At 37.6% G+C, this 21,186-nt stretch overlaps 3 protein-coding genes across 3 annotated transcripts in view; 2 read left to right on the top strand and 1 right to left on the bottom strand.

Moving 5' to 3' along the window:
* Positions 1–1,367, top strand: part of nptnb (neuroplastin b) — a 65,804-nt gene extending 64,437 nt beyond the window's left edge. Inside the window, exons 10-11 of the mRNA XM_081371951.1 lie at positions 92–186; positions 271–1,367. Coding sequence (XP_081228077.1) covers positions 92–152 — 61 coding nt within the window. The 3' untranslated portion in view covers positions 153–186; positions 271–1,367. The remainder of the gene's footprint in view (positions 1–91; positions 187–270) is intronic.
* rec114 (REC114 meiotic recombination protein) lies at positions 1–13,062 on the bottom strand. Its single transcript, XM_081371952.1, has 7 exons — positions 12,808–13,062; positions 11,745–11,834; positions 8,826–8,909; positions 5,710–5,889; positions 3,542–3,613; positions 3,230–3,395; positions 1–340 (listed from the first exon to the last, which is right to left on the bottom strand). The coding sequence occupies exons 1-6, from the start codon at positions 12,943–12,945 to the stop codon at positions 3,231–3,233; spliced, it is 729 nt and encodes a 242-aa protein (XP_081228078.1). The 5' UTR covers positions 12,946–13,062; the 3' UTR covers positions 1–340; position 3,230.
* A 2,241-nt stretch (positions 13,063–15,303) lies between these two features.
* The window catches only part of hcn4 (hyperpolarization activated cyclic nucleotide-gated potassium channel 4), a gene marked incomplete at both ends in the record, with an annotated part of 101,933 nt that continues 96,050 nt past the window's right edge, over positions 15,304–21,186 (top strand). Inside the window, one exon of the mRNA XM_081373003.1 lies at positions 15,304–15,956. Coding sequence (XP_081229129.1) covers positions 15,304–15,956 — 653 coding nt within the window. The remainder of the gene's footprint in view (positions 15,957–21,186) is intronic.

Here is a 21,186-nt window from a genome sequence, read left to right as displayed (position 1 = left end):
AAGAACACAATTTATGAACATTCATTTATTTATTAACACTTGTGTGACTAATGCATGTATTGATTGTGAACCGTATACATCCGTCATCCAGAAAAACGAACTCTACGAACAACCACAAAGAGAAAAACGTACGACAGCGGAACACAAACTGAGCCGACGAAGGACCAACGTTGAAAAGCGCTGAAGGTTTACACATTACAATTCACTCTGAGTTACAAACCAGCATGCAAATGTTCCCTTTAGTTGATTAAATCCCGTCTCGTTTCCCAGATGACCAACTGCATATCCTGACCATCCGGAGGAGAGGAGAAGCTCCTGGCGATCTTCAGCGACGCACAACCTTCCTCACGCGGTGAAGAAAACAACAATAATGACAGCATTACACTGGCACAAACGAACAATAAAGACTGTCTTAAGTTTGCCTTATCCAGGCTCATGGTGTGTGTGTGAATGTGGACGCTGACTGAATCATGAAGGTGGTGATGATTTTACTACATGTGCTGTTAACGTTGCATTTCTTTCTTTTATCATGCCCTCCTGCTGCACTAATTCTTTTTCATATCTACATGTTGTCTCGAATGCATGCAATAACATAATCTAATAAGATTCAGATATCGTTTTTCTATTGTTACTTTAAATGGCGTTGCATCCAAATGAATAACCTATGTGTGTGTGTGTGTGTGTGTGTGTGAGAGAGAGAGAGAGCATATCAGCGTGTGTGCGTGTGTGTTTTTAAAGAAATTTAAATGGATAAAAAAGTAAGGAATCATCGAGATCTTTGTACAGTTTATCATCCAATACTAAAAGGAGGTGTTTTGTCTTAAACTAGAATGCAAGAACCTTTGTGAGTGGCAGAACAGTATTTAATCTTAAAAAAAAGCTGATATTGTATTAAATGAAATGGATACATGTAAAACATTTATTTTCTAGAGTTATTTAGACGTCTTGTACATGTGGTGCTGTAAGTGTTCAAATATTACGATAGCATCTGTAAAAAGGAAAAATAATATATCTTTTTTTTTTTTTAAATGTCGTTTCTTTTTAGAAGAAGAGATGATTCTTGTACAGCATGGCTATAATCCTATGCAATATGTATTCATATAGACCTACTGACAATTGTAAGGTGGGGTGGGTTTGTTTAATTTCTGAGAATAATAAAGCTTTAACGGGACGGTGAGATAAGGGTGCTTCGCATTGTGAACTGCACTGCTGTAGTTGCATGACAACTGATCAATACAGTGTGTGTGTGTGTCACCATAATGGACCAACATACGAGCGAGGAAGTGGGTGGAGCTAAAGCCATTACAAACTATGTGAAACCAACTGTTTCCTTTTTCAGAATAAAGGTTCCAAAATACTCCTGTGTTAATGAGCATTCTGTGAAGCTTTTCTCACTTAGCAACAGTAACCAATGGGGGCGGAGCTTATCAAAGGCGGAACTGGACTTTGAGCAGTATTCGGGTAGTATTGTTTATATGCTACTACAGTTTTGAATTGGCTTTAATATATATATGTATGGAATAGTATAGTATTTATCATAGTATTTATTAATGTTTTGAATTAGCTTTATCTTTTTTTTTTTTAGTTCCAGTTTTAGTAATTTTGTGCTTTTGCCATTTTTACAGGTTTTGATTTTGAGCAGTTATTTTAGCATTATTTATAAACTATTATAGCATTTATTAATGTTTTGAATTAGCTTTATTTTATAATTTTTTTTATTTTCATTTTAGTTCCAGTTTTAGTAATTTTATGTGCTTTTGCCATTTTTACTGGTTTTGATTTTAAACAGTTATTTTAGTATTATTTATATACTATTATAGTATTTAATATAGTTTTATTTATATAAATATATATATATATATATATATATATATGTGTGTGTGTGTGTGTTTCATTTTTATTTTATTTGTAATAATTTTGCTATGTGCTTTCGCCATTTTTATTAGTTTTGATTTTGAGCTGTTATTTTAGCATTATTTATAAACTATCATAGCATTTATTAATGTTTTGAATTAGCTTTATCTTTTTTTTTAGTTCCATTTTTAGTAATTTTATGTGCTTTTGCCATTTTTACTGGTTTTGATTTTGAGCAGTTATTTTTAGTATTATTTATATACTATTATAGTATTTAATATAGTTTTGAATCATCTTTAATTTTTTTTATTTTAGTTCCATTTTTAGTAATTTTATGTGCTTTTGACATTTTTACTGGTTTTGATTTTGAGCAGTTATTTTAGTATTATTTATAAACTATCATAGCATTTATTAATGTTTTGAATTAACTTTATTTTATCATTTTTTTATTTTCATTTTAGTTCCAGTTTTAGTAATTTTATGTGCTTTTGCCATTTTTACTGGTTTTGATTTTAAACAGTTAGTATTATTTATATACTATTATAGTATTTAATATAGTTTTATTTATATATATATATATGTATGTGTGTGTTTTCATTTTTATTTTATTTGTAATAATTTTGCTATGTGCTTTCACCATTTTTATTAGTTTTGATTTTGAGCTGTTATTTTTAGTATTATTTATATACTATTATAGTATTTAATATAGTTTTGAATCATCTTTAATTTTTTTAATTTTAGTTCCATTTTTAGTAATTTTATGTGCTTTTGCCATTTTTTCCGGTTTTGATTTTGAGCAGTTATTTTAGCATTATTTATAAACTATCATAGCATTTATTAATGTTTTGAATTAGCTTTATTTTATCATTTTTTTATTTTCATTTTAGTTCCAGTTTTAGTAATTTTATGTGCTTTTGCCATATTTACTGGTTTTGATTTTAAACAGTTATTTTAGTATTATTTATATACTATAGTATTTAATAGTTTTATTTATAGTTATCTTTAATTATATACACACACGTATATATTTTTATTTTTAGTAGTTTTACTATATGCTTTTGCCCTTTTTTTCTTGATTTTGAGCAGTGTTTTTTGTATTAATGTTTTTAATGAGCTTTAATTTTTTTTATTTTGCTTTCATTTTAATTTGAGTAATTTTGTTGTGCTTTTATAATATTTATCAGTTTTTTTATATTTAAATTATTTTTTTTATATATATGTATATATCTCAGCTTTAATCTAAGTAATTTTAGTACAACTTATTTTATTTCAGTTAGTTGCCAAGGTATTAATTCTGTTTTTTATTACAAGTATTTTTAAATCTGATATTAAAAAATTGATTTTAAATAGTTTTAGTTAACAGGCTCTGCTCTACCTCATTCTTGCATTAGCTCCTTTAGCTTGTTCTCGACCTCCTCCACGAAAGCAGGAAAACCAGCATCCAGCAGACAGAGGCGCAGTAACGCCTCCAGGCCTCCAGAGGGCAGCGTGCTCTGATGATACGCCATCGGCAGGGACAGCTCACACTCGCCCAGGAAGAACTGAAGAGGAAGAGATTATAATGCATGAAAAAGTCAGTGTGCACTTCACGGATGACATCTCAGAGGTCACATTAGAATATCACTGACTACAGCATCTAATTCATCGAGTCAACACCAGATACAGGCTCTCAGTGTAATCATGGTACCTGAGAGAGGTGTTTGATTGACAGCGCTCCCATGGCAACGGCAGGGGCCTCCCGTGGTGTATCTTCAGGGGCCTGAAGTGGAAACAGAAATAGATTCATTCATTATAGTCTCAGGACTCACGCGGAGGGCCTCACCAGCCGATCAATACTGTCATTACTAATTGAATATCCTCATTCCTGAGAATCTATCTCATCCCTGCCGCGGGGAGACAACGTGACTAACCATATTTTACAAGGAGAATTCCCTTTGTCCCTTTAGAGCCTCAAGTCTGTGTGTTTACATCAGATTCACAAATAAGCAGTTCTGCTGAGGGTGGGATTATTTCACTCGTCGCCCATTTAAATACCATCATGTGGCAACAGCACCACCTAGTGATAAATTCCAAAATAACAGTCATTTTTGTTTTAATTAACTTAAATCAAAGCTGACAAAAACATTTTTTTAAGTAAATGTCTAAATGTCTGGTCTAATTATGCACACTTAATTGGTGCATTATATATTAAAGATAAACAATCTCATCATTCTGTCCTACATTATTTCCTGTCCTACATAAATATTCTGTTGTACATCACATCACGTGCATTAATTGTGTTGTCATTTTACCCATTTATCGCTTGATTATTGATTTATTATTGATTATTGATTAATTATTATTGATGATATTATGTACAGTAAGTCCAGATAGATAGTAGCTCTAGTAGTACATACCACCATTGTTTCCCCATATTTTTCCCATTAATATTAACAAACGGATGGATGGATGAACAGAAGGATGGATGTGTGGGTGGAAGGGTGGAAGGATGGATGGATGTGTGGGTGGATGGATGGATGAATGAATGGAAGGATGGATGGATAAAAGGATGGATGGATGGATTTTAGGTGGATGGACATGTGGATGGAAGGATGGATGGATAGGAGAATGATGGATGAATAGAAGGATGGATGGATAAAAGGATGGATGGATGGGTTTTAGGTGGATGGATGTGTGGGTGGAAGGGTGGATGGATGTGTGGGTGGATGGATGAATGAATGGAAGGATGGATGGATGGATGAATGAATGGAAGGATGGATGGATAAAAGGATGGATGGATGGATGGATTTTAGGTGGATGGACGTGTGGATGGAAGGATGAATGATAGAAGGATGAATGGATAGAAGGATGATGGATGAATGGATGGATGGATGAATAGAAGGATGGATGGATAAAAGGATGGATGGATGGGTTTTAGGTGGATGGATGTGTGGATGGAAGGATGGATGGATGGACGAATAGAAGCATGGATGGGTTTTGGATGATGGATGGATGGGTTTTAGGTGGATGGATGGATGTGTGGATGGAAGGATGGATGGATGTGTGGATGGATAGAAGGATGGATGGATGGATGGATGGGTGAATAGAAGGATGGATGGGTTTTGGGTGGATGGATGGATGGATGGATGGATGGATGAATGGATGGATGGATGGATGGATGGATAGAAGGATGGATGGGTTTGGGGTTTTGGATGGATATGTGGATGAATGGATGGATGGATGGATGGATGGGTGAATAGAAGGATGGATGGGTTTTAGGTGGATGGATGTGTGGATGGATGGATGGAAGGATGGATGGATGAATAGAAGGATGGAAGGATGGATGGATGAATAGAAGGATGGATGGGTTTTAGGTGGATGGATGTGTGGATGGATGGATGTGTGGATGGAAGGATGGATGGATGGATGGATGGGTGAATAGAAGGATGGATGGGTTTTGGGTGGATGGATGTATGGATGGATGGATGGATGGATGGATGGGTTTTGGGTGGATGGATGGATGGATGGATGGGTTTTGGGTGGATGGATGGATGGATGGATGGATAGAAGGATGGATGGGTTTTGGGTTTTGGATGGATGTGTGGATGAATAGAAGGATGATGGATCGATGATGAATAGAAGGATGGATGGGTTTTAGGTGGATGGATGTGTGGATGGATGGATGTGTGGATGGATGGATGTGTGGATGGAAGGATGGATGGATGGATGGATGGGTGAATAGAAGGATGGATGGGTTTTGGGTGGATGGATGTGTGGATTGAAGGATGGATGGATGAATGGATAGAAGGATGGATGGGTTTTGGATGGATGTGTGGATGAATAGAAGGATGGGATGGATGGATGAGTATTTCTGACCTGCTGCTGTTGTGTAGATGTCCCAGGCTCCTCAGGATTGGCTGTTGCAGATGCAGGATTGATCAGGTGTTCCTGGACGGGAACATAATCCTGCAGTTTCTCCACAGCTTTTCCACAGAAATCTGCAGCTTCTGCTCGACTGGTGCCCTCAAACTGCAGTCTGAGCAAACGGCTCTCTCCCTTACACACACACACACACACACACACACACTCTGACCTCAGTTGCATAAACGGTTAAGACTAGTCTTACTACTTAGTCATCACATTTTTTTTCTTTAAGACTGTTCATAACTGTTTAAAGTCAGTTCTATAAAAACGTAGATTGGTCTGATTTGATACTAGAAAGTAAGACTGATTGCCCCTTGACTCAACGCTAGTTGGTCACACTAGTAATTAAGACACAGTCTAAAGCCCTATTCGGACGGGACTAGTGTAACATGGAGAGGAGGAGTAAAGTAATAATCACCAGAGCTTCTCTGTGATTTTAGTCCCATCCGAATGTGCATCTCAGTGATCATCACGGACAATGTCAGTAAAGATTACGGAGACTTTTACCTTCAGTAAAAAGGTCCGGAAAAATGACCTCAGGTGATGCTAATCCCGTGTGAATAGACCCGCTGTAAATATGTGCGTAAATATTCCGTCATTTCCTCTTTAAAAATATTTTTTTCACGTATGGAGACGCTTGAAAAAGCATCAGTTGCGTTCTAGATGCTGGGACAATTCCCAGAAGTGGTGCAAAGATGCTTGAGTTCCAGACATGACGTCCATCTGAGAAGGAACTCAATAAATAAGACATGTGGCGCATGTAAAAATTATTCATTTTGAGTTGATTCTCACTTGAATTATGGAACATCGGCATCTTGGTGAATGCACGTCTTCCCAGTTGTGCAACGAGATAAGTGACAGGCATCTGATCCAGAGACAGTGGGTTCGAGTCCCGCGTGGGACGTCTTTAGAAAAATTGTGTGGAATATTGTATAATTTCGATTCCTTTATTATTCAAGCGTTGTACTAATCTTTCTTTCTCTTGGATTAGAAATAGGTTTGTTTTTGTTCATTCTGTATTCATTCTCATCTAGGGATCGGACGATTACCGGTTTCACTATAAACAACGATTAAAATGTACTGACGGTTAGTATTATCGTTTAAAATTTAATTATCATTAAAACCGTGTTTGATTATCACGATTTTAATAACTCACTGCCCAGCCAGCAACAGTCTGACGCAGAAGCAGACGCAGGCGCAGCGCGCAATGTTGTTGTTGTTGTTTTTATTCGAGAAGGAATGGCGGAAGGCAGTGACCATGCTCGGGAGATTTTTCAGCCTTTTAAGAGGACCAAATCTGAGGTGTGGTCATACTTTGGCTTTTACAAAAGTCCTGAGTGAAACTTAATCGAGGATGGTCACTACAATAGGGGGGAAACACTTCAAATCTGCCGTGTCGTCTTGTGTGACCATCACCCACTGTTTATAGCGAACGCAAGGCAAGTTAACTTTGACCTCAATAGCAAAACTACGTCTGGGAAATTATTGGGCACAAAATGTTGTTTTGAGTTGAAATATTTTATATCACTCACTTGAAATAAACATGAAGCTTCCGCGAAGAAAAGTTCGCAGCAAGTGGCTTTGAGCCAAAGACAAACGATCAAGTTCAAACAAGACTATTAAGAGTGACATTTAAGGGATAATAATGTATATCATTATACACTTATTACACCGACTTTTTTTTTACCACATAATTACGGTGACATATTGAATTGAGATTAATGTTTTAAATCTTACCCGTTTATAAATCCATTTTGTACAGCGTAGCCTACAAAACAATCGTCTAAAAACGGAGACGCAAGACGGCAAGTTGTATTTGAATGAAACGAGAGAGCACGCGCGTCCGTTGCGATCATAGACAGTATAAGGTTGCGATACATGGATGTGCGCTGTGTTATAATGCGTTGCTATTGACGACGGTCATTATAAGGAAGGAAATGCCACAGAATATAAAATTGCTTAAAAAAGTGCATAGAGCTGCTTTTTATTTGTTGTTTGTTGATTTTCAAATATTAAACTGTTTTTAGTGTGAGCATCAGTTCTTTTTGAACACTTTCATCTCGTTTTAACAAAACCGTGATAATATTGATAATTACGATAATTTTGGTCACTATAATCGTGATATGAAATTTTCATACTGTCCCATCCCTATTCTCATCTGAACTTCTGTTGATTTTTGAGTTTAATTTCACTGTTTTTTCATGTATGTTCGGTTTCTGCTGTTTTTGCTCTTCCTGCTCTGCACTGCTGTTGCCCCGCATCGCTGCCTGCAGCTATATTCACAACTGTATTTATATATGTGAAAACAAACCAGGAAAGAAGAGATGTTAGGATTGAGGAGATAAATTAGAGATTCTTCGTGCATTCCAGTGAATTATTAATGGGATGTATATCGTAAACTAAATCGGGAGAACAGACCACAAATGTGCAGAATATGCTGTCATTTTTGCATACTTTTACAGTGAAATGCAAATGAAATAATAAAATTATCATGAGGAAACGAATGCACCAACTTGCCATAGATATTATTGTTATAACGTCACGTTAAAATACCAAGAGTTACGTTATTCTCATGATGTCTGAGAATAAATCATGAAAGAAAGTTGACAGCTCATTCAGTCAAACTGACGGATCAGCTTTATTATGATTTGAAATTATTAGTTTCAGTCTTTTTGAATGGAAGTTCCCCAAACCGGAAGTGCGACCCATAAATTAATAACGCAGTGAAATCGTCAGGAATAAGGTGGATAAGACGCAGTGCTGTTTGTAACAATAATGCAACTTATAGAGACTTGTTTGTTTTCAAGGTAAGCATCAGTATTCATGAGTTTTTTTTGTTGGAGAAGAGATCATTAGCTTAATTAACGAGGCACAGTCTGTCTTTGAGCTGTAAGATGAAGGTCACTCAGAAGCAGCTATTTTTTTTATTTAAATTAGCATATTAAAATTGTTTATTGCTTTCAAGGACAAAGAGGCGGAGCCTGCCTTCAGGACAACACGAGCAAATCAAATGAAAAGAAAAAAATGTGAAATGTGAGACGAAAAAATATCACAGTGAATATTCTCACCTTTAAAGTAATGTTGAACAGCAGACTGTCTGATTTATGCTGGATCTTCAGGAAGCTCTGTGCATTGAGCAAAGAAAAACCCTCCTACAAAACAGGACCACACATCATCATTATCCAGCAGAGACCCATTTAATAGGATTATATCGGGCTGAAAACACATCGTTAAAGCAGAGCAGCCTCCTCCAGTGTTTCTAACGCAGTCTGTCAATCCCACTGCAAACACAATGATCAGTTAAAGGGTTAGTTCACCCAAAAATGAAAATTCTGTCAGCGATTACTCTCCCTCATGTTGTTCCAACTCTATAAGACTTTCGTTCATCTTCAGAACACAAATGAAGATATTTTTGATTAAATCTGAGAGCTGTCTCACTCCCCCATAGGCTTCTCTGTTATTGAAAATTGCCGGCCCGGAAACTTAGTAAAGACATCGTTAAAATAGTCCAAGTGACTATAGTGGCTCAACCTTATACTTTTTGTGCGCAAAAAAAACACAAAAATAACGACTTTATTCCACTATCCAGTGAGTTCACGTTAGGGTTGCCAACTTCAGAAAAGAAAAATGCGGGACAATCATGTTTCTTTACAGGAAAATAAGGGACACCCAAAATATATGTACTGTATCACACAGTATATGTCATTTCAGGTTTGTAGCCTATGTGTTTAAAATGTTCTCAGATATAAACACATTTGTTTTGCTTAACCTATTTATGTACAATTTAATTCTAAAACGAATTTTAAGGTCACACAAAAAAGTCACATTGCACACAAACCATAGTTCAAAATAATAGTATTTATCTGAAATAGAAAGCTATAGTATATAGAAATAGAAAGAATAGTATACTTTTCCCTCAGGAAGATTTCATGTTTTCTTGCGTGGCTGGACTCATGAACAATAATCACGTTGTTTGAATTCACCAAAACTGATTTGCCGAAATCAAAACCTGGCTCATCGAATCTCCGGATCGAACGGGAGCGACCAGACAGTAGACGATTCTCTTCGCAAATCAAACAATAATTTGTCCCAAAAGAATAATTAATTCTCAATTTAGAGTTTGTTATTCGTATGGTCTGATGAGCGTGAGTATGGGATGTGATTGGATGATGCGGTCACATGATCACTAATGTGTTGTGTTGCTGTTGTATCAGTCAGTGGTTAGACCAGCGAAGCAGTCTATTTCATCGGGACAAATAAATTAGACCCAAAATACAGGACATCCCGGCTAATTCAGGACAGTAGTGAGCCTGCGTTCTGACATACAACCCAGAAGCGCTGCGATAGTCACTTGGACTATTTTAACGATATCTTTACTAAGTTTCCGGCCGGCAAGTTTCAATAACAGAGAAGCCTATAGAGGAGTGAGCCAGCTCTCAGATTTAATCAAAAATATCTTAATTTGTGTTCTGAAGATGAACGAAAGTCTTCCGGGGTTGAACAACATGAGGGAGAGTAATTACTGACAGAATTTTCATTTTTGTGTGAACGAACCCTTTAACACACTGTAGTTAACAACTAAAATGTTATGTTCTGGAGAAAATATGAATGTTTTTTAACAATGCAAGAGTTGCAACAACAATGCAAGGATGTTGTGTGGGTGGATGCCTCTATGATTAAAAAATATTTTCTCCATTGAGACATTGAGTGCATATTTTTGCTGTTACACAAGCATGTCAGAAGAGGGCTCTACTAACAACCTCAATGCCACGACTGCCATGCTCACCAGGACACAGGCGATGTGTAACCAGGACCCACATTCATTAAAGTTCTACAACTACTACTGTTAGTTACTATTGCTTCTACTAACAGCTCTACTAAAGTGGGTGTGAGGTTTTACAGGGACACTTTCACTTGATTTCTGGTAAAACTACGGCCTGGTTTCACAGACAGGGCTTAGATTAAACCAGGATTAGGCCTTAGTTAAATTAGTAGCTTTTATAAACGTGTCATAGAAGAAGAAAAAAAGGTGTGCATCTTGAGACAAAACACTGGCACTGACATATTTAAGGATAAGTAGCTTTCAGTCAAGACAGCTCAAACATGCATTTTAAGATTAAGCCTTCAGTCTGTGAAACCACGCATAAAACTAAAATTATTTCCTTTGATTTATCATCATGATACATGATGTAGAAAGTGCAGTGACTAAATAAATGGCACACTTCTAAAAACCTGCAACAACCATCAAGTAAAATTTTAATGTAAAAAAAAAAATGTAAATAGATTTTTCCTCTATGCAAAGATGCTTAAAGATAAAATAAGATTAAATTATTATCTTTGCATGTTCTTTGCACTTTTTTATTGTGCAGATTATGTTTAGAACAAAAAAAAAACTACTGATTTTAAGAAACACATTTGATGGAAATGGAAAAAGTAGGGCTTTAATGCATTTGGAAACTACTTCGCAAACTTGCTGGCTGCATATCAAAAAAAAAAAAATGTGGTGTTCAGATTATAGACACATATCCGTGACTGAACGCCGGTTCCTAATCTCAGAATCACCTAAAGCTTTGCTCTGGATGAGCGCGCTGCCTCGTTTGGCTCTGTTGTTCTGCATAAAAGCTTGAAATGTGACTCTTTCTCCAAATGCACCATGAGGAGCCAGAGACTATTGTGTCCACGAGTCCAAGATTGAGGCTTATTGTTGGGAGATATCCGAAGCACTCAGCCTGGCAATCCCTAAGGGACAGCGACAGGCCTGGCGGGAAGGGGATTATGCTGTTCTTTCTGCGGGTGAAAAGAAATACGGTCAAGCTCTTATGATGGGCTCAGTGGAACCTGCGCTATCCTGACCTGCACTTACAGCCTGATGGGAAGAAGAGTGTCGACGGCTTAGAGAGAGCCATTTCATAAACAGCCAACAAGCCCCTAAAAATAAATTTTAATTGGTCACTGGAAAGATACTGTGTGTTTTTACCTAATCTTACCAAGAGTTCCTGGCCTTGAGATACTAGCAGATGACCGGAGCCCAGAATATTCAGCTCCAGTTGGCCAGCGCTTTCACTGGACTCGAAAATCTGAAAGAAACAACAATTATGAAAGTATTTTTAAGACCAGAATATAACAAGAGATTAAAGGGTGGACTCAATTTGAGAAGGTAAGCAACAACCCAGAACACCTTGCATCCACTTAACAATGTCATAGAAATCACCCACAGGCCAAAGCACATAGAAACCATCCAAAACACCCAGCATCCACTTAACAACGCCCTAGAAACCATCCAAAACACCCACTTAACAACACTCTAGAAACCATCCAAAACACCCAGCACCCACTTAACAACACCCTAGAAACCATCCAAAACACCCAGCATCCACTTAACAACGCCCTAGAAACCATCCAAAACACCCAGCACCCACTTAACAACACCCTAGAAACCATTAAAAACACCCAGCATCCACTTAACAACACCCTAGAAACCATCCAAAACACCCAGCATCCACTTAGCAACGCCCTAGAAATAACCAAAACACATAGAAACCATTCAAAACACCCAGCATCCACTTAACAATGCCTTAGAAACCATCCAAAACCCCAGCATCCACTTAACAACGTCCCCTAGCAACCACCCAGCATCAATTAGCAACGCCCTAGCAATAGAGCAACACACCAAACATCACTGACAACAATTTAATACAGGCCTAGTAGTGGACAACTACACAAGCAAGCACCTTCAATGTCTTTAAAAAAATCATAAGTTAACTGTTTATAGTAGTAACTTACTATTAGCGATGTATTGTTTTTTCTTACTGGCTTAAATGTGTTCTCTTAACTAAGATCTTTTTTAAAAAAAACAACAACAACTAATGGTCAAAAACTATTTTTGCATTTTTCCCCACTCTGAGGTTTTTAATGAATAATAGAATAACATATTTCACTTATAAAACGAAATTGTCCTGTTTTCCCTTCCGTTGAAACACAGGGCGTTGAAAGTAAAAAAAAAAAAAAAAAAAAAAAAAAAAAGGGCGGGACTTTACTCTCACGTCTCACCTTCCACGCGCAGTTCCTTCCCGAGGACTTGGATTTTTCCTTTTCTTTGGGCAGAAATCGACCGTAGCGTCGCAGTTTCCAAACACTTTTGGAAATTGTCTCGTCTTTCGAATGCTCTTGTGAAGGACCACTTTCCATGTTCGCGTTCACTTTTCTCCCTCGAATCTGAAGCGAGTAAAACTGATAGGCGGAGGAAGGGGCGATTGACGGTTATATTTCAAAAAGCGTACTAGCATACTAACGCGCGCAATGCGCATGCGTCAGGATCCCTACTAGATATTTTCAGCATCGCGTTTTGAGTTAGTTTTAAAGATTCATTTATATTTATATTTAATTTAATAATTTTAGTTCTGAAGTTGCTAATTCGTTAAAATTTTACACATTTTTGAAAACAGGTAGCCTATAACAAAAAGCGGTGGTTTAATTTGTATAAATCTAGGCGGTGTCTGTCAGTCACACACAAAAATAGGTCTATAATAATAATAGTAATCAGACAATGTCAGTTGAATTTATAAAGCCACTCTAAATCTTGGGTTTTGTGTGTAAAAAAGCTGTTAAATGCGAATATTGTGTGTATATCATGGGCAGTGTTGGGTGTAAAAGTAAGGGATTAGTTTTTCTGTAATTTAATCTCAGTTACTTCTAATGTAATTGCATTAAATACTGTTTAGACACAGACATTCTAAAACAATAGTGGATTAAGCATAAAAATGTAATGTATGTTAAAATGTATGTTTTTAATTTAGCTCCCTTTGCACACTTTGGTCATAGAATTAAAAGAGCAGATTCATGTTTATTCTTTTTTTTAAATGGTTGAGGTTGATATGAAATTTAGCAAGTCATAAGTAATCCAGTAATTTTTAGAAAGAGTAATAATTACACTGTTGAAGATTAAAGGAGAACTCCGGTCAATTTTAACATTGAGCTCATTTTTTTTGTACATTTGGAGTGCTGTCAATACAGAGAACAACGACAAAAATCCGAGTTCACGCGCGTGATCATACTAAACCTATGCGCGTGATCTCGGCAATCGACTACTTTGGACTTCACCCGAAAACAGGATGTAAACACAGGTATTTGCGCTGGCTTAAATAACATCATTTTTATACATTTCTTTCACATCTACTGCAGTCAGATTCACTCGTGTTCACTCTGAAGGAATCACATTTTCTGTGCACTTGTAATGACACATCAAGGATGTTAAGAGGCTAAAAGCAGGTTTAGTACTTGCCCCATTGAAGTCAACAGGGTGCAAATTTTAAAAATAGAATAACTCGGTGTAGGCAACACCGATTTTTGTCGTTGTTCTCTGTATTGACAGCACTCCAAATGTACAAAAAAATGAGCTCAATGTTAAAATTGACCTGAGTTCTCCTGTAACTTTTACTAGAGTAACTTACTAAACACAGGTGTTCTCCGTCTCGCACACACACACAAGTTACTTAGCTATCTAAATGGGAACATTCCATTGACGTAACTTCATATTTTATCCCCTTACACTAACCCTAAATACACACTTACACACACACATGTTGTTTAGCCTATATACTTATCTTTAACTTCCTGTACAAACTGTACTTACACTAACCCAACCCCATACACACACACACACACACACACACAACACACACACACACACACACACACACACACACTAACCCGACCCCTAAACCTACACATCAGACAAAACTTTCTGCATTTTTACTTTTAAAAAAAAAACTTTTTTTTATACCAGATTTACAAATGAGGATGTCCCTAGGAAGGTTTTTGGAAATTTTGTCAGGTTTGGTCACAACAGATCACACAGACACACACTCACTCTCTCTCTCTCTCTCTCTCTCTCTCTCTCTCTCTCTCTGTCTGTCTCTCTGTCTCTCTCTCTTTCTCTCTCTCACACACTCAAACACACACACACACACACACTCACTCACTCACTCACTCAAATAAAAATAATAATCAGACAATGTCATTTGCATTGATAACGCCACCCTAAATGTAAAGTTTGTGCGTAAAATATCCCGTGAGACGCGAGGATCGGCTGTATCGTGAGTGAGTTCTCCAGTGTCGGGCACCTGACACTGAGTGGGTGGGCTGAGCTCTCGCTTCTATGGCAACCCGACAGATCAGCATCACCATATGCACCACATTCACCATATTCAAGCGAGCAGAGGACTCGGGACGGCGGAGATGCTGATCATGTGGGCTACGGGATCTCGGGTGTTTGCTTGTGAATGTGATTGACAGCTGACGGGGATCCTGAGGGTCCGTGACCTCCGCGTGCGCTCCTCACACGTCATTCAATCCTCAGACTTTACGTGCGCACAGCAACACACTCAGTGCCTTGAAGCCGGAGACCTGGATCTGGCGAATTTGGGAAGCCTAATGGCAGGTGACAGGTGACCCTTCAGACTATTCGGGATCTGTTGCAAAGGGGTTTATGTAGCAAACCGGATTAATTTGTCATTTAATTGTTCGCGCACTCGCTTCAATGTCATAATGGACAGGTTGCATTCGTCCATGCGTAAAAGGCTGTATAGTTTGCCACCGCACATCGGGCAGAAAGCGTCTATAATGGGTGATGCTGAAGACAGTGATAAAGACACCCGGAGGAAGAGCATCCGGATGAAACCCATGCCGTCCGGGGAGAGTAAAAGCGGGGAGTCCGTGATGATGGAGACGGACATCGGGAGACCCGTGAAGACCAGCTCCAACGGGGATTGCAGGAGGTTCCGAGGTAGTCTTTCGTCAATCACTAGTAGGCACGTCCAAGACTCGGATTTAGCGGAGGAAAGGCTTCTGATCACGGAGACTGAAGTCAGCCCGAGCGAGGAGAGCCCGCTGGGAGCCGCGGAGCCCGGAGCGCAAGGCGGAGACGGAGAAGATTCCTCCGGCACGAGTCAACAGCATCACGGGCTCCCGGAGCATCAGCAGCCTGGCTTTATAAAGCTGGAGGGCATCGAGGAGATCCTCCCGGACGACGAGAGGTATTATCAAGCGGGCTTCATGCACAGGCAGTTCGGCGCGATGTTGCAGCCCGGGGTCAACAAGTTTTCCTTGAGGATGTTTGGGAGCGAGAAGGCGGTGGAGCGGGAGCAGGAACGGGTCAAATCCGCGGGATTCTGGATTATTCACCCGTACAGTGATTTCAGGTAACAGGTTCTGTGACCCTCTAGTCTGAAACACTGCTCACTTTACATGTGGATCAATCATGCATGGGGAAAATAATGGAATTATTAAGTAAAATAGCATATCAAATAGAGTATTTGAAATGCATGGTATCTTAATTATGTTAAACCGGTTTTGTTGAAGAAGAAGAAGAACAAATTAAAGGTTTTAATGAGAGAAGGGTGATTGATGCACTTTTGTCATGATTGATATTTTCAAGTGTCTAAAGTAGTGCTGTCAAAACGATTAATCACGATTAATCGCATCTGAGATAAAAGTTTGTTATAATATACAGCCTATATGTTATTTATTTATATATGTAATATATATGTGTGTGTGTTATATTATAAATATATGTATATTTGTGTGTATATGTATATATATACACACATATACGTGTATTTATAATATAATATGTTTAAATATGTACACACATATTATATAAACAAAAACGTTTATCTCAGATGCGATTAATCGTGATTAATCGATTTGACAGCATCTAAATATAAAGGTGCATCATTGATATTTGTTCATTTATATTTTTAACTTCTCTAAAAAATGCTGGGTTGTTTTAACCCAACTTTGGGTCAAATATGGACAAACCCAGCCGTTGGGTTACATTTTTAAATTACATTTTTAACCCAACATTCGGGTTTGTCCATATTTGACGTAAAATTTGGTTAAAACAACCCACCGTTTTTTAGAGTGTAGTCATATTTAACTCGGATATCATAAAGCATATGATTTCACAAAATGAAATGCTGCATGCATGCAGCCAGAAAAAGAAGAAAAACATTGCAGTTTTGTTTATGTTTTTCCTCTTCTTCTTCCAAATGTGTTTTTACAGCCATTTTGCAACATACCAAAGCCAAGCTCTCCCAGCTGACAGCAGAAGTGCATTAACTGCTTGAATTTTATATGAAATCCAGACTCTCTCTCTTTATTCATTAAGATGTGTCCTTGGGGATGACATTGAGTCTATATAGATTTGATATGTTCAGCCTGTTAATAACACACACCGGTTTGCCTCAGGCTTCATTTGTCATGACATGAGTGAACACAGAAACAGATTCACGCTGTAGTCTTGATGACACCCTTCAGAAAAAGCATAGTCGTTTCAGGCAGACAGATAATTATTATACCGTGCATGTTGTTTAGCATTCGCAAGCCGTTGAAACGGGCCAAATGCGTGTTCACAAACGCTGTCTGGCTTGGATGTCTGTGATTGGGTTGAATTTACACACTGTTTTCATTCATGAATGTGAATAAGAGTGCAGGAACAGCAAACCCAACCCCTCCGGAGACACGACTGCTGTTCGCCTTGTTTACCTATTGATCCCGAGAAGATGCTTTTATTCTGCTCGACATTATGAGATTGCAGCGTTGTTCCTGGAGGATATTAAAGGCAGTGTGGGAATACACTGATGTAATTTTGAGGTTGATTCGTGTTCGTGTGTGTGTGTGTGTGTGTCGGTGCTGAGAGAGGAAGTTTATTCTTTTCTTTTGTTGTCATCAGCTCTTTGTTTTATAATTGAACGTTGCTGCATTTTGGTCACAAGAGATTGTTTTAAAGGAATACATCCCCACAAAATGAAAGTTTTGTCAATATTTACTCTCCATTATGCTTTTTCTTCTTCTTTTTTTAAGAAGGCAAGGCAAGTTATATAGCACATTTCATACACTATGGTAATTCAAAGTGCCTTACACAGAAAGGAATTAAAATAATCACAAAATAAGTAAAAGAGTAATAAGATGATAGATAAACTTCTCATCTGGCCAAACAGAAGAACTTCTCCTCAGCTTATTAGTTAATATATAGATAATCTTGTTATCTATATTATCTATATAATATTATAATAATAGATCATATTCCCCTCCTCTGAGCTATGGCATCTCATTTGTTTGCTTTAGTCACATCAGTGTTTTGGCATCAGTCAATGACCTCAAAGCTCCGTTTTTGAATCTTGAATGAGATTTCAGAGCTTCGGTGGATCTTCCACTGAAAACAATATCAGCATATGAGCATATTTTTCATTTTTGCTTATACTATTCCTTTAAGCACACTGAATTACAGATCTCTGGTGTTCTCCACATTGTTGCTGTGGCACAGATAATAGTGTCGTCGCTTCTCTCCCTCTGAACACAATAGACTGAGTTTACAGGCCTGAACACACCTCTGTAATTACCACAGCAAGGTCACACATTGTTACGCAAGATAAAGGCCACACTGTATTATTCAGACTGAGACTTGGATGTTTCACTGACCCGTATTCATTCGCCTAAACCTAGTGAGCTGTTATGTTAACTTTTAAGTCAGCATCCTCTTAGAAGAGACTTTTGGAAGCAGTTCTGTGTGACGTGATGATGTGTTTAATATTTAAAGTCAGCATGAAGCGGAAGTTGCGAGGAAGTTGTGTCGTATATCTGAGTGAAACGCTTCTGGAAGAAGAACAAATGTGGGCGGGGCTTGATTTTGTCTGTGTGGAATTGACTGGATGGATGTGGTTTGCTATTGGCGGATCTCATGTGATTGACAGGTTGCCCCGCCCACATCATCAGAGAAGAGAAGAGATGTTGCTGCAGTTATTCTGATTCAAGATTACCACGAACATGAATTTAATATAAAAGATTAATGTGCGCCGATAAATCATTTAAAATAAACACTGCGTAAGATTTTGATTTCATGCTGACTGTAATATAGTTTATTTATTTTGTTTATTTATTGATTTCAGGCACTCTGGTGATTCAAAGCTGCTTGACACGAAAAATCATTAAAATGGACATGAGAAATAAAGATATAACTATAAAAAGTAAGGAATTAAATTTGAAAATATATTAAAAGCGCTTTTTACAATACAGATTGTTCCAATGCAGATTTATAGAGATAACAGGAAAAAAAATAATGCAATAAAGTTAGTTTCTGTACAGCAGATCTAGAAGAAAATAGCGTCACAGTCCAGCTTAAGTAAATTCAGTGATGGTTAATTTCTGTTGTAAAAAAAGTTATTAATTTAGTTCATTTATATATATATATATATATATATATATATATATATATGTACAGCCACTCTGGAGAAAACCGTGATGTCATCGTCCAGCTCAGTTCAGTTCTCATATAATGCTGTCAATGCAGGAGATCAATAATATTGCTGAATATTAAATGTTCTCAACTAAGCAAGCCAAAAGCTAAAGGCGACAGTGGCAAAAATATAAAAAGATATTAGAAGAAAAGCTAAAAGTATTACATTTAGTAGTAAATCAAATATATTTTCAAGCAATTTCACACAAGCAAGAATGGTCTTTCACTGAATATCACCACTTGTTGAACTATTACACATATATAGTCACTAATTTTTCACTGAATTTGTCACAGTGCATTCTGGGATTGCCTTATCTGTGAACAGTATGTGTGGTTTGATCAAACCAGTGTAAGAACTGAAATGGGAAGGTTTAAATAAAGTTAGATTGTACGCAAGATATCGCGAGCGTAAGGGAAACGGGAAGAGAGAGAGGAGGAGAAGGAAAGGCGTGATGTAATCGGGTAGAACGAACGAGGCAGAGTTACAGTTAATTAAAGGACTGTCGAAATAAACCCTGAGATCTGAGGTCTGACTCCTCCATCCGGTGGACACATCAGATACAGAAAATAGCCAGGAACCCATGCATAATACTCCATAAGGCCCACAAATCCGACTATTACACCAGCAATATGTTGTTGCTTGCATTTTAGACAGCTTTTGTGCGGCCACTTTCGTCACCTAAAAATACTTTCTTGGTAGGCAGCTACACTCAAAAAATGTTTTTTGCCTCTTGTTAAATTTAATTAATTAAAATAAGAAAAAGTAACACAATTGTTTAATATTTTGTCACAACTTAATTTCATTGTGTTCAATCAACCTAATATATTTAAAGGGGTCATATAATGGCATTTTTGTACAAGCTAATATGATTCTTTAGGGTCTAAATTAAAAGTTTGTAATATACTTTAATTAAAAATTCTCATTAGTATTGTAAGAAAACACTCATTTTACCAGGTCAAAAACAGCTGTTTTCAGCACGCCGTTTAAGTGCATGTGTCTTTAAATGATAATGAGCTTTGCTGACCCCGCCCCTCTGTTCTGTGCGGACACCGTTTTTAATAATAACACAATAACCATAACACGTTAACCATAACACATAACACGTCGTATATAGAAAACATGCCGTAATGTACCCTGAGTGTAAACAGCCGCATTCATCGTGAAGCGTGCTAGCGATTTGCAAAGATTAATATAAATATTAATATAAAGGTTAATAAAACGTTACACTCACTTCTTCTTCTGGAGGTTCAGCAGGAACATGAATAGTTGGTACCGATCCTTTTTTCAGGAGCAGCTTCTTAGCAAAACTAACTTTATATTGACCTCGTTTGTAAAGCAGTCTGGTGTGTGATGATTCGGGCAAACATGAAAGCATTGACGTTGATCGTGGGGAATATTCCCTTCGAAAACAAACTCAGCCACTGCGTCTTCAGCGGTTCGGATTTAGGAACATCATCAAAATGATGCTGTGTTCGTTATTACACCCAAGAACAGAACAGCACAATCGCTTAGACGCCATTCTGCTCATAGACAGTGCTCCAGCGTATCAACAATGACGCGCGGACTATGATTGACAGCTCGCTCACGAGCGAGGGCGGGTCTGTGTTGAAACGCTGCTGTCAATCAACAATCGTGGGAGGGGCGTCCGACCGTGTGACGTCACAAAATCGAACGGCTTGATTTGAGAGGGGGGAAAACATAAGGAGATTAAAAAAAAAAACACTGGATGGATTTTTATAATTTTATGATGGTTGTGTACAGGCACTGCCAACACACATTTCAGTACAATCAACTTGTAAAAGTGCGTGTACCATTATATGACCCCTTTAAAACTGAAGTTTACTTACTTAATTTGTGTGAAAACTACATTAATCATTTTTGTTGACAACTAACTGGGCAGTGGATCTGTAGTTCCCAGCATGCTTTGCAAGGGACTGCATTAGGATGGTAAATGTAGGGATTAAAGTGTTATTTTATGTGTTTTTCTGTAAATGGAAAGATGTAATGTTAGTATTTAATATTCAGTTATGTTAGAAATTTACAGGACTTTCTGTAATGTTTTTGAGTTTTGTGGTTATTATGCAGAAGAGTGGCGACTGTGTTTAGTTTAGGGCTGTGGGCACTCAGTATACAC

Source organism: Scardinius erythrophthalmus (genome assembly GCF_964197995.2).
Source record: "Scardinius erythrophthalmus genome assembly, chromosome: 8".
In the NCBI taxonomy this organism is placed as follows: domain Eukaryota; kingdom Metazoa; phylum Chordata; class Actinopteri; order Cypriniformes; family Leuciscidae; genus Scardinius; species Scardinius erythrophthalmus.
Note: the sequence above shows the minus strand (reverse complement) of the source record. Positions and strands in the feature narration are given on the sequence as shown.

Bases quoted from the DNA above. Each gene is read 5' to 3' on its own strand.
- rec114 (XM_081371952.1), bottom strand. From the start codon at position 12,945: ATGGAAAGTGGTCCTTCACAAGAGCATTCGAAAGACGAGACAATTTCC. The intron at 5,890-8,825 runs GTGAGAATATTC...TGTGTGTGTAAG, and splicing joins TGTTCAACATTACTTTAAAG to GGAGAGAGCCGTTTGCTCAG. The intron at 3,396-3,541 runs GTACCATGATTA...CTTCCTCTTCAG, and splicing joins CAATCAAACACCTCTCTCAG to TTCTTCCTGGGCGAGTGTGA.